Source organism: Macrobrachium nipponense, chromosome 25 (genome assembly GCF_015104395.2).
Source record: "Macrobrachium nipponense isolate FS-2020 chromosome 25, ASM1510439v2, whole genome shotgun sequence".
Taxonomy (NCBI): Eukaryota; Metazoa; Arthropoda; class Malacostraca; order Decapoda; family Palaemonidae; genus Macrobrachium; species Macrobrachium nipponense.
Genome location: NC_087214.1, coordinates 5,703,895 through 5,714,751, shown reverse-complemented (window position 1 = coordinate 5,714,751; position 10,857 = coordinate 5,703,895). Strand labels below are relative to the sequence as shown.

Below are 10,857 nucleotides of genomic sequence, written 5' to 3'. Positions count from 1 at the left end.
ACGTCCGCTTTCTCCCACGTAACATTCATTGCAATCACCACAAAGGTATTACATATACTCCTACATTCTCTCTATTACCCGGGTTATTTTTAATGAGTTTCTTCTTGAATTGTACTGTTGTACTGAAAAACTACGTTGAACCGCCGTTCTTTTTTGCTTTAAGCTGCCTAGAAAATTTATTAAGTTCTCATTATAAGAAGGGCAAGAGATGCCTTAAAATCTGCCTTTTCAGTATATCATGAGCGCGTAAAACATCGATCTAGCTTTAGATAGAGACTGTAGTATAAAAACTTTGGGTAACACAGTTTAGTAAAAAAACTATCTACCAAGAAATTTATTTCAGCGTCAATGAACTGGGGATCACCATATTCGGTATGCTCGAAAAACAAATTGGTTAAAACGTTGTGCTTTACTTTCGGTTCATGATATGAAAAGTAATGAATATAGGTGTTTGTGTGGGTGTTCTTCCTATACACGCTGAATTTAAAGTCACTACTCACTGTGTCTCTATGAACTACCATATCTAGAAAGGGAAGCCTATTTTCCATTTCCCTTTCCACTGTAAATTTAATAGAAGGGCAAGAACCCATTAGCAACTCTAAAAACCTATGAAAGGCTTCCTCGCCGTGTCTATAAACAATAAAAACATCATCTACATACCTAACCCAAATTTCATGCTTGATGTTTCTTCCGGTAGTGTGTCAACGTAAACCTTTTCGAAAAATTCCATACTAAGTTAGCCAATATGGGGAGAGAGGTGAGCCCATCGAGACCCCGGATATTTGTTGATAGAACGAACCATTAAACTCAAAAATTGTAGATTCAACGCAAATGTTAATCAAATGACAAAATTTATCTATGTGCATAGGTGGTTTGAAAATATTATCTGAGGCTAATTTCTTCAAGTTGTCGAGCACGAAACTCAGTGGTACATTCGTGAATAAAGAAACTATATCTAGACTGTACATAGTACCTATATAATTCTTTTCCTTAATTTGATCCATAAAATCCATACTGTGCTTAATGTGAGATTTCGAAATTGTCCCTATTAATTTCCCCAAAACATCCGCTAACCATGATGACAGATCCGACTGAGGATTGTTGCAGCTAGCGACAATGGGCCTTAAAGGACACCCCTCCTTGTGAATCTTGGAGTTCCGTAAAAATAACTAAAAGACGGCAGTTTTTCTCGCTAGCTTACTCAGGACTTATATATCTGGTTTCTTTTTCCACACCACTGCCAACTATGGCTTTTATTTAACAAGAAGAGAGAGAGAGAGAGAGAGAGAGAGAAGAGAGAGAGATAGAATGTGAGGTATGGCCCTTAAACACTGGCCAACTCTCCTTGGTTTCATCTTTGGGATGTTTGAATTTCCAAGTTTATTACAATGTGGTTCTTCATTGGCTCTCTCTCTCTCTCTCTCTCTCTCTCTCTGTCAACATATGAGAGGGTGAGAAATCTACGAAAAATTTCTCAAAACTTGGTATGTGAAAGAAAGCATTTCCTTTAGACACTTAAAATATCCTCAGCAACTTTATTATCATCTCTGCTTTCCCTCTTATGATGGCATCGCCATTTCTGTACAATAAAATGCATCTCTCTTCATTTTCCTTTATCCCTCAAAATCGAGGAGCAACGAAGCAGCTGCCTCACAAGTGGCACTCGGGAAGTCCTCCTATCACGCCCCCGTCGAGTGCTTGTTTACAAAGCTCTTCTTAATTAATCATCTGGCCTTGAGGACGCAACCGGCGACTGTGTATCTACACACATTCCCAGCCTCTGAGTCATCCACCTGAACTCCGGCCTGAAGCCAGAGAGACGACGTCCTTGAATAGTGGACTGAGTCACTGTCTGGTTGATGCGTCCTCTTGAGAACTGGGTATATAAAGACCCAGGGCTGCGAGGGAAAGCCAGTCTGAGCAATGAAGCAGCTAGCAACCATTGCTTTCTTTTACATCCTGACATGGGTACATTTCACCCACTGTCAGGATAGGATAGATGTTCTCATGAAGAATTTTGAGCTGCATAAGAATGCCACATTGAAAGGTAATGTAGAGATTCATCCACTGTTAACTTTTTTACAATCTCTGATTGTTACAGAAATGGAAATCATAAAACTCTTTTAACCAATTCTATAGTCACCCTCAACCAGATGATTTTCAAATCATTGTTCTTTGTATTTTATTGTACAAAGAACCTTTGTGTTGTTGTCTTTTCTTGTTTGAGGGAAAATCATTCAAGTCTGCTTCCCTCTGATGCTTTTTTCCTTTTTTTGTCAGAGGATTTGTCAGAAAGGCAAATTGGAGGATGAGTGTCATCTGGGTGACTGCAAGAACAGCGCTTTCCTCTGGACTTGGTCTTCTTTATTCTCCCTCTCTGCTCTTCCATCATCACTGTCTTCCCTTCCCCAGTTGATGTGGGAGGGAGGGAGGGAGGGAGTAGTACTGCTTGAAGGCTGGTTTTGCCCCGCTTGGTATTCTGGGTCTACCCTGTGGCTTGCTTGGCTGCAGGCATTTTTCTAAACTACTTTTTGGTAATCTTGAAGTTTCTCCTTGCCATAAGCTCTCATCTTGGTGCACTGTTCTTATATTCATCGGTGATTATGTCAATTATTTTAATTTTATATATCAAGAAATTCTCTTCCAACTCATTATTTTAAGTTTTCTGTTACTCTAGTGCAGGTGACTTCATATTTAACGACCTCCAGGAGAAAATGTGCTTGAAACAAGCAGACTGTCACCAATGCAGCTTTTGTTATTTCTGGAGGTTTCATACTAATCATAGCAGGTCAGCCCTAGTATTATAGTGTCCATTTCTGAAGAAGAAACGTCTCAGTCTTATTTCTTGCCAAGGACCTGAACTGAGTGATCACAGATGTTCCAGCCTGTGGGGAAGGGCTTGGGAGTGGTTTTGTCAGACAGATAGACTGAGCTCTAGGAAAACTCAACCCTATTTGATGAGCCCGTCTTACTGCACGTGATTTTCCTTGTAACAGGAGTCCTCAAGTGCTCTCACACTGTGGACGATATTCACTTTAATCTTGTTGATGCTGATTGTCCCTCAGTTTCATAGGATCTGTAATTATGCTTTGAAGCAACAGGCAACATTGTCTTTGTTTTGCTGACATGTGTTGATGATTATGTGTATATGTGTATTTATCAGTTACAAAATCTCTCTAATTGTTTACTTATTAATTTGTTTTCCCTTGTGATCACATATGTATGGAGAAATCCCTTGTACAGAAGCTGCTAGCCTTGCAGATGAATGACACTTGAGACTTTGTCTATGTGAATAAGGACTTCTCATTTTAAATCAAGTCACTGGAATGAAGCCAAGTCATTTCCATTTTCTTTCCAGAAATGGCAGCCTTTAAGCAGAAGCAAAATGAGACACTGGAAGTACTCAAGGGTAAGGATCAGTTCACTTTCCAGTTGACAGAGCAGTAACACCAATTATTGTCATTTGCAGATTATGCATTATTGAATTTTACCTCTCAAGTAACATTTGATAAATATTTCTTACCTTCCAATCAAAGTAGTATCTGGTCTTCCTTTTGGAAGTATCTGAAACAGTGTATTTCCTTTCACTTACAACTTCACTGAAAGGTTTGACCAGATGGTCTCTTTCTTCTCTCCTTTCAGTATATGGAGACCTTCAGCAGAATCAGAACGACATACTGGAGAAGCTCTCAGGTAAAGAAAGCATTCATGTTCAGGTGACATAGCAGCAATGGTGCTATTACCATCAAATTTGTTTGGAGATGATAGAATTTTTCCTCTCAGGTAACAGTTGATAAATATTTCTTACCTTCCAAGCAAAGTAGTATCTGGTCTACCTTTTGGAGGTATCTGAAACAGTGTATTTCAATTTCACTTACAACTTCACTTAAAGGTTTGACCAAATAGTCTCTCTCTGCTCTCCTTTCAGGATATGGAGACCTTCAGCAGAAGCAGAACGACATCCTAGCAAAGCTTTCAGGTAAAGAATACATTCATGTTCAGCTGACATTACAGCAATGCGGCTATTACCGTCATTTTCTTTTTAGATTATTGAATTTTATCTCTCACATAACAAATGATAAATATTTTTTACCTTCCAAGCAAAGTGCTATATGGTCTACCTTTGGGAGGTATCTGAAACAGTGTATTTCATTTCCACTTATAACTTCACTGAAAGGTTTGACCAGAAAGTCTCTCTTTGCTCTCCTATTAATTAGGTTACTTCAGGTCTTTCTTTTCTGCTACTGCCTATATCTCTTCTCCTTCGTGTCATGGCGTCTGCAGCCATAAAACTTAACGTTATTTGTTAGGTTTTCTACACCTACAGAGATGACATTATCAGTGGCATCTGTATCAGATCTTCATCTCTCCTGCTGTTGTAATAGTTTTCCTGTCTTAGTGTCTGAAGCCTGTCAAGATCTTCAGCATGTACAAAGATTACTGGAAGATGCAGTTTCATTTTCCACAGGGAACTTCATCTAAAGCTCACTCGGTCCCTTCACCCAAAGCGCCAGTGTGTGAGAGCTACTCGCTCTGCAGAACTTCCACATTCACGGTCTGTTGCACTGTCACATTGCCTCACGTCCCAGTACCAGGAGCCTTCTGTTGTTCCTTGCAGTGTCAAGCCATGAACTGGTCTTCATGGCAGTTTTTGTTTTGCTGGTTTCTGCTACTTTAAAAGAAGTTGGTATATTTGTCAAGCACGCTTACTACCTTTGCTTTCTGTTGAAGTTTTAATTGATTTCAATTTCTATACCTTTTCTGTTTGCTGTTTTCTTCAGTGGTGGGTAGTTTCCCCTCGTCCCTTACACAAGTGAACTGCAGGTGAAGAGAAAAGCTGGAGTCAGCCCTGACTCCGTATGATCTGTTCCTCACTAGAAATCTATAATGAATGCAGAATAAGCTTTGTGTACTCTCCTGCATATCTCTCTCTCTCTCTCTCTCTCTCTCTCTCTCTCTTCTCTCTCTCTCTCTCTCTCTCTCTCTCTCTCTTTTAAGATAAAGACCAGCTTTTTTAAAGCAATGACTTATCTTTCCAGGAATGCAGGAGAAACAGGAACAGGTCGAAGGCAAACTTCAAGGTAATTCTTTTATAATATTCTGCTTCCAAATGTTGATGTTCTGCTATATGACAAACTCCTATACTTCATGAGTCTCTCTTCCTCATAGAATGAGTCAAGTTACTGTGAATGTGACACTAATGTTTTAGGAGAAAAAAACTAATGATCTCAAACAATGACTGATTTTTCCAGAAATGCAGGAGAACCAGGGACATATTAAAGGCAAACTTCAAGGTAATTCTTATATATTTTACTTCCAACTGTTAATGTTCTGCTACATGAAAAATTCTTATACTTCATGAGTCTCTCTGCCTCATAGAATGAGTCAGGGAGTTGTTGTTATGAAAGTGAGGAGCCTTGTGTTTTATAAAGGAAGAAAGACGAATGATCCCCAAACAATCAATCCTTTCTATTTCCAGAAATGCAGGAGAAACTTCAGCACGTCGAAATTAACCTTCAAGGTAATGTCTATGTAATTTTTTCCAATTTTGTGTTTTCACTAAAGAGTAAGTTAAATTAAAATCAGTTTTTGATCTGTCAGCTTGAGCTTCTTAGGCCAGATCTTATCTAAAAAGGAATTCCTGAGGAGGAGAGGCACATAGAAAGTCAACTTTGACATTTTTTTCTTTGAATGCAGTGTCCTCTGATGATCGCCATGTTAAAGAAGACGATTTCCCTTTCATTAAGAAGACAATTTCTCTTTCCAGAATTTCATCATGAACTGGAGCACATGAAAGGTATTCTCAACTCCATCAGGTTTTTTTCCTTTTCTCCTTTTTTTATCCTACAACTAAGCAAAACTGAGTCTGTTTTATTTTTTTGAGTGAATTTTGAGAATAACGACCAAAAAAAAATCATGATAAATCCCAAGTTCTTCCTTGTCACAGATTCCTTTAGAGACTAGAATGACAACATTTAGGACTGGTGATAGAATCGAAGTTTATAAGAGACTTTTGGTGATGAATCGAAGTTTCATAAGAGACATTTTTGGTGTTTTTCTTTCTCTCCAGGTGCTGTGAACAGCAACCAGGACTCCTTGCAAAGTAAGTGCATTGACTCAGCGCATATTCTGGTAAGGTAATGTCAAGATATTAGCATAAACAACAACAACACATACTCTTAGGCATGGCTAGACACTCTAAAGCCAATATATTCCACTTTGTTTCATTCCTTATGTATTTATGAATATATATATATATATATATATATATATATATATATATATATATATATATATATGTGTGTGTGTGTGTGTGTGTGTGTGTGTGTGTGTGTGTGTGTGTGTGTATATATATGTATACGAATGTCAAATGGTGGAATCTTCACTAAGAAAATGGCAAGATAATAGGATTAACCTTTCCAGTGGAGCTTGTGACTGCTACCAAATAGATAACATCATTCTTAAGGCAACGATGAAGCAGATTAAGACAATAAATAGAAACTATGATGGATCAGCGGCGTCCTCAGGCATCACCTAAGGACATCATATCTCCTGCTATACATTTTGTGTTAATGAAACTCCTTCTGTCATTTACTGCTTGATAAGGGTGCAAGAAAGTCCTCCGAAATATAGTCCTTAGATTTAGAACATTATTTTAATGGGCCTTTTTTACTTCATACATATCCCATTTTAACAGAAGAATTTATTTACATTGTTTACATGACATATGTATATATATACATATATATATATATATATATATATATATATGTATATATAGATAGATAGATATATAGATAGATAGATAGATAGATAGATAGATAGATAGATAGAGGGATAGACAGATAGATAGAGATAGATAGAGAGACGGATATATAGATAGATAGAAGACATTCGTCGATCAAGCACAAAACGGAACTGCCACTTGTTCTCTCTATATATAAACTGATAAAAAGAGAAATAGAAATAGTGAATGAATCGGGGATCGTTTATTTATTTGTTATTTCTTCGACTTTTTGGAGCCAATGAAAACAGAGCCCTCATAAAGTTTAAAAGGATGCCACCTACATCTTTCTTTTGTATGTTTAAGACTCTTGGTTCAAAGATCTGCTGGGGAACACAAACTTCTCTCCATCGCCATAACCTTGAAAGGAATGTCTAGTCTTCAAGAGAGAATCAGTTGCATGAGCAAAGTCCATCTGGTCCCTTTCAATTTCGTCTTCCGAGTTGAATGTCCTTTTCTAGCATTGTCCACCCGTACAGTCATCCAGTGTAAATCTTCATCTTTGAGAGAATCGATGCTGGAAACAAAATCACTGACATTTGCGCATATATGTTGTGGTTTCCATCAATGAAACTGGTGTTTTTGAAACTTTTCTTTCTATTTTCAGAAATGCAGAAGATGCTGGGCTCTATGGAGAACAATCTGCACAGTAAGTAAAAAACAATCTGTTCCTGACTTGCATTATTTCAGTTTGTAAACAGGATCACGAATTGACAGTGACATAGCTGATCTCATCATTCATCTTTCTATTGGAGTCAGTGACAGCAAAACAAATTTCTTTTTGCAGGGCTTGTAACCCGAATAATAATATTTCTCTTTTTTTCATGACAATTTATTGTCAAATCATTCGAAAATGATGAATACCATGCAGTAACTTTGCTTCCAAATGAATCACCATTTAGAATTCTGGACAGAATTTGAACTTTACAAGTTTCTGCCTTTTTTTCTTTCAGGTGCAGTGAATAACACGCAGGACTCCTTGCAAAGTAAGTGCATTTATTCACTGCGTATTCAGGCAAGGTAATATAAAGACATTAGTATAGACAACAACAGCACATTCTCTTAGACTTAGGCATTGCTAGACCATCTAAAGCCAATAATTTCGCTTTGTTTGTCATTCCTTTTTGAGGTATGAATGTGAGGGGTTTATTCATAGCTAATACCTTTGTGCATTTGTGTGCATTTGCAAATAAGTGAGAAAGAAAGCAAATCATTTCCTGGAGAGGGTGTCTTCAGTATTAGAAGTCAAGTAGGGATAAGTGCCAAGCATTAGGATAATCAGAATCTGTCGGAATATACACAGAAATGCTTGCGTAATCAGACGAAAGAGATTTTCTATCTAGCTTTCATGTTTAATGAGTTGCAGTCAGCCTGATGACTGAAGCATCTTCTAAAGAATTTATTTTTCTCTTTCCAGATATCTCGGCGAAACTGGAGAAATTAGAAGGTAAATGCAAAGCTTCTTCATCTACTTTTTCTTTTTCTTCTTCTTCTTCAATTCTGTCGATGTGGAAAGTAAGTCCAAATTGTTAATGTTAAGCTCTTGGAAGTTTCCTAGCACATAGATAGATAAATCAGAGATAATAATCAGCGTTATGGTTAGTGACACTGAATGATGATGATGATGATGATGATGACAACCAGGTCTCTCGCAAAGAAGGTTTATCCAAAAACCATGGCAGGAAAACTTATGATCACGGCAATTATGACTGGCTTGAGACGAAAAGGTGCAACGATTTTTTAGATACACTCTCATCTATTATTAGGTTCTCTCTTCTCTTTAGCATAATTCATACTTGATGAGGAATTTATATATATAAATATATATATATATATATATATATATATATATATATATATATATATATATATATATATATATATATGTATGCATGTATGTCAACACCAATAATGAACTTTAAATTCCTCATCAAGTATGAATTATGCTAAAGAGAAGAGAGAACCTAATAATAGATGAGGAGTGTATCTAAAATATTGTTGCACCTTTTTGTCTTAATCCAGTCATAATTGCCGTGATCATAATTGTCGTGATTATATATATATATATATATATATATATATATATATATATATATATATATATATATAATATATATATATATAATATATATATCTGTGTGTGTGTTTGTGTGTGAACTCTCTTAATCTCGAGTACCTTCCATTTATTCCAGGGATCCATCAGGAAACCAAAGGCTGCCTCAGAAGGGAGAACTTGGAACTCTTCAAGAACATATCATCAGCTGGTACGTTCTTCATATGAGAGGGACTTTATACGATTCTTAATTGGCTGTTTTTGTATCATTTCCCAATGTCAGTAGTAAAAATGAATAATACTATGTTTTGTATTGGCTAACTAATCAATATCTAAAGTGCATAATATGAGTTCCAGTTCATGGGATGGTTTTTCCTTTCCAGGACAGCAAGAGCTGGAATCTCTCCTTCGCCAAGAAATATCTGGAGTCATCTCTTTGTTGGAGACTGGAGGAATAGGTCAGTCATACTTATGCTTTAGAGAGAACGATAAAATTATTGCGAAGTCAGTTGTACCGAAATGTTTGTATCTTGATCCACTAGATCAAGGAATCCCTTTCTAAAGAGTTTATCTATCAGTCATTTACTTATCCTTCTATGTGAGTTTTATCTTGAGGAACATCTGGAATGACCGCTCTCTAACTACAATATCACTTTTCCCCAGATGAGTGCTCAGAGGGAAGCCACAACTGCACTGATTATGAGGCTTGCGCTGACAAGCTATTCAAATATCAGTGTTCCTGTCTGCCCGGATTTGCACGGGATGGTTCGCTCTGTGAAGGTGAGAGAAAGGCATTCTCATTGTAGTGTTCTTTTCTTCTTCTTCTGTTCTTCTCCTTCACTTTGCATAATTACGTCGTTTACTGCCAGAGGAAATGATCACTTTTCTCAAGTGGCCTTTCTTTCCTCACTACTCTATTTTAGTTTTTTTTTTTTTTTTTAGAAGAGAAGAATCAGTATAATTACATTTCCCCTTGTTATGGTAACAGTCATGCTGAATCAAATTTCTTCCCTTATAATTCTACTTCACGAGGAATATGGAGGCAGTGTTGAGAAATATTTTGAGTCTTCCTCTAACAACAACAATCCTGAGTTTGAGGTCGTTCTGATTGACTACCCTCCCTGATGCCAACAGATGCAAACCTTTGAGACAGCAGCGTCCTTTCTTTTGTGTGTCCCGTTTTCAGACTTCTGTCTCAATCCATAACAACCACAAAAACTAGATAGATGAGGCTTCCGATTGTTGAGCACTGCTCATTGCTTCAGTCTCTTGTGGGTCTTTCTCCCTTCAAAGTTCACCCTAGTCCACCTGATGACCTTCCAGAAGGAAATGGAAGCTCTTTCTATAATAGGATCAAATAGATAGAATTCCAGTCACCTTTCCTGCTTCAGGGAACATTTAATATATAAATTATATCTGATTTCGTGACGGGTTTGGTTTTGAAATCATCTGTTATACATATTTAAGGGTTTAATTGTTATTATCCATCGTCATATAAATTTTAAGTCCCTATGTACGTCTCCTGAAAGGACTTCAGCTTCCCTCCCTCAGAACAAAAGAAAGGGACATTCTGCAAGGCCTCTTTCCACAAAACTATTAATCATTGCCTCCCAAACAGACGTCGACGAGTGTGCCCAAGGGAAGGACGACTGCAGCCCCTGGCAACATGCAGGAACTACGTCGGGAGTTACAGCTGCTCCTGCAACCCACCTTCCGAGGGAAATGGGGATTCCTGTTCCTGCCCTCCTGGATTTGCACAAAAGGGTTCGAATTGTGAAGGTGAGACAGATTACATAGCCTGTGCTTATTCCCTGTTTTTTATATTCTTAAAAAGTTTTTTTTATCCACTTTGTTACTATAAAAGGATATTCAAAACTTTCCTAAACATAAATTGCAGTATCCTGTGAGATATATATATATATATATATATATATATATATATAGTATATATATATATATATATATATATGGATGTATATATATACATATATAACTATTATATATATATATATATAGCGAT

At 37.0% G+C, this 10,857-nt stretch overlaps 1 protein-coding gene across 8 annotated transcripts; it reads left to right on the top strand.

Moving 5' to 3' along the window:
• The first annotated feature begins 1,896 nt into the window (after nt 1-1,896).
• Nucleotides 1,897-10,645, top strand: LOC135199267 (uncharacterized). Of its 8 annotated transcripts, XM_064227153.1 has the most exons (16): nt 1,900-2,047; nt 3,359-3,409; nt 3,643-3,693; nt 3,929-3,979; nt 5,040-5,081; nt 5,253-5,294; nt 5,480-5,521; nt 5,768-5,797; nt 6,071-6,103; nt 7,392-7,433; nt 7,738-7,770; nt 8,202-8,231; nt 8,977-9,048; nt 9,221-9,295; nt 9,501-9,617; nt 10,456-10,645. In XM_064227153.1, the coding sequence occupies exons 1-16, from the start codon at nt 1,924-1,926 to the stop codon at nt 10,632-10,634; spliced, it is 1,014 nt and encodes a 337-aa protein (XP_064083223.1). In that variant the 5' UTR covers nt 1,900-1,923; the 3' UTR covers nt 10,635-10,645. The 8 variants fall into 8 exon arrangements, with proteins under 8 accessions (XP_064083230.1, XP_064083227.1, XP_064083228.1 ...); XM_064227156.1 differs by lacking the exon at nt 3,643-3,693; XM_064227155.1 differs by lacking the exon at nt 5,253-5,294.
• Nucleotides 10,646-10,857: the final 212 nt, after the last annotated feature.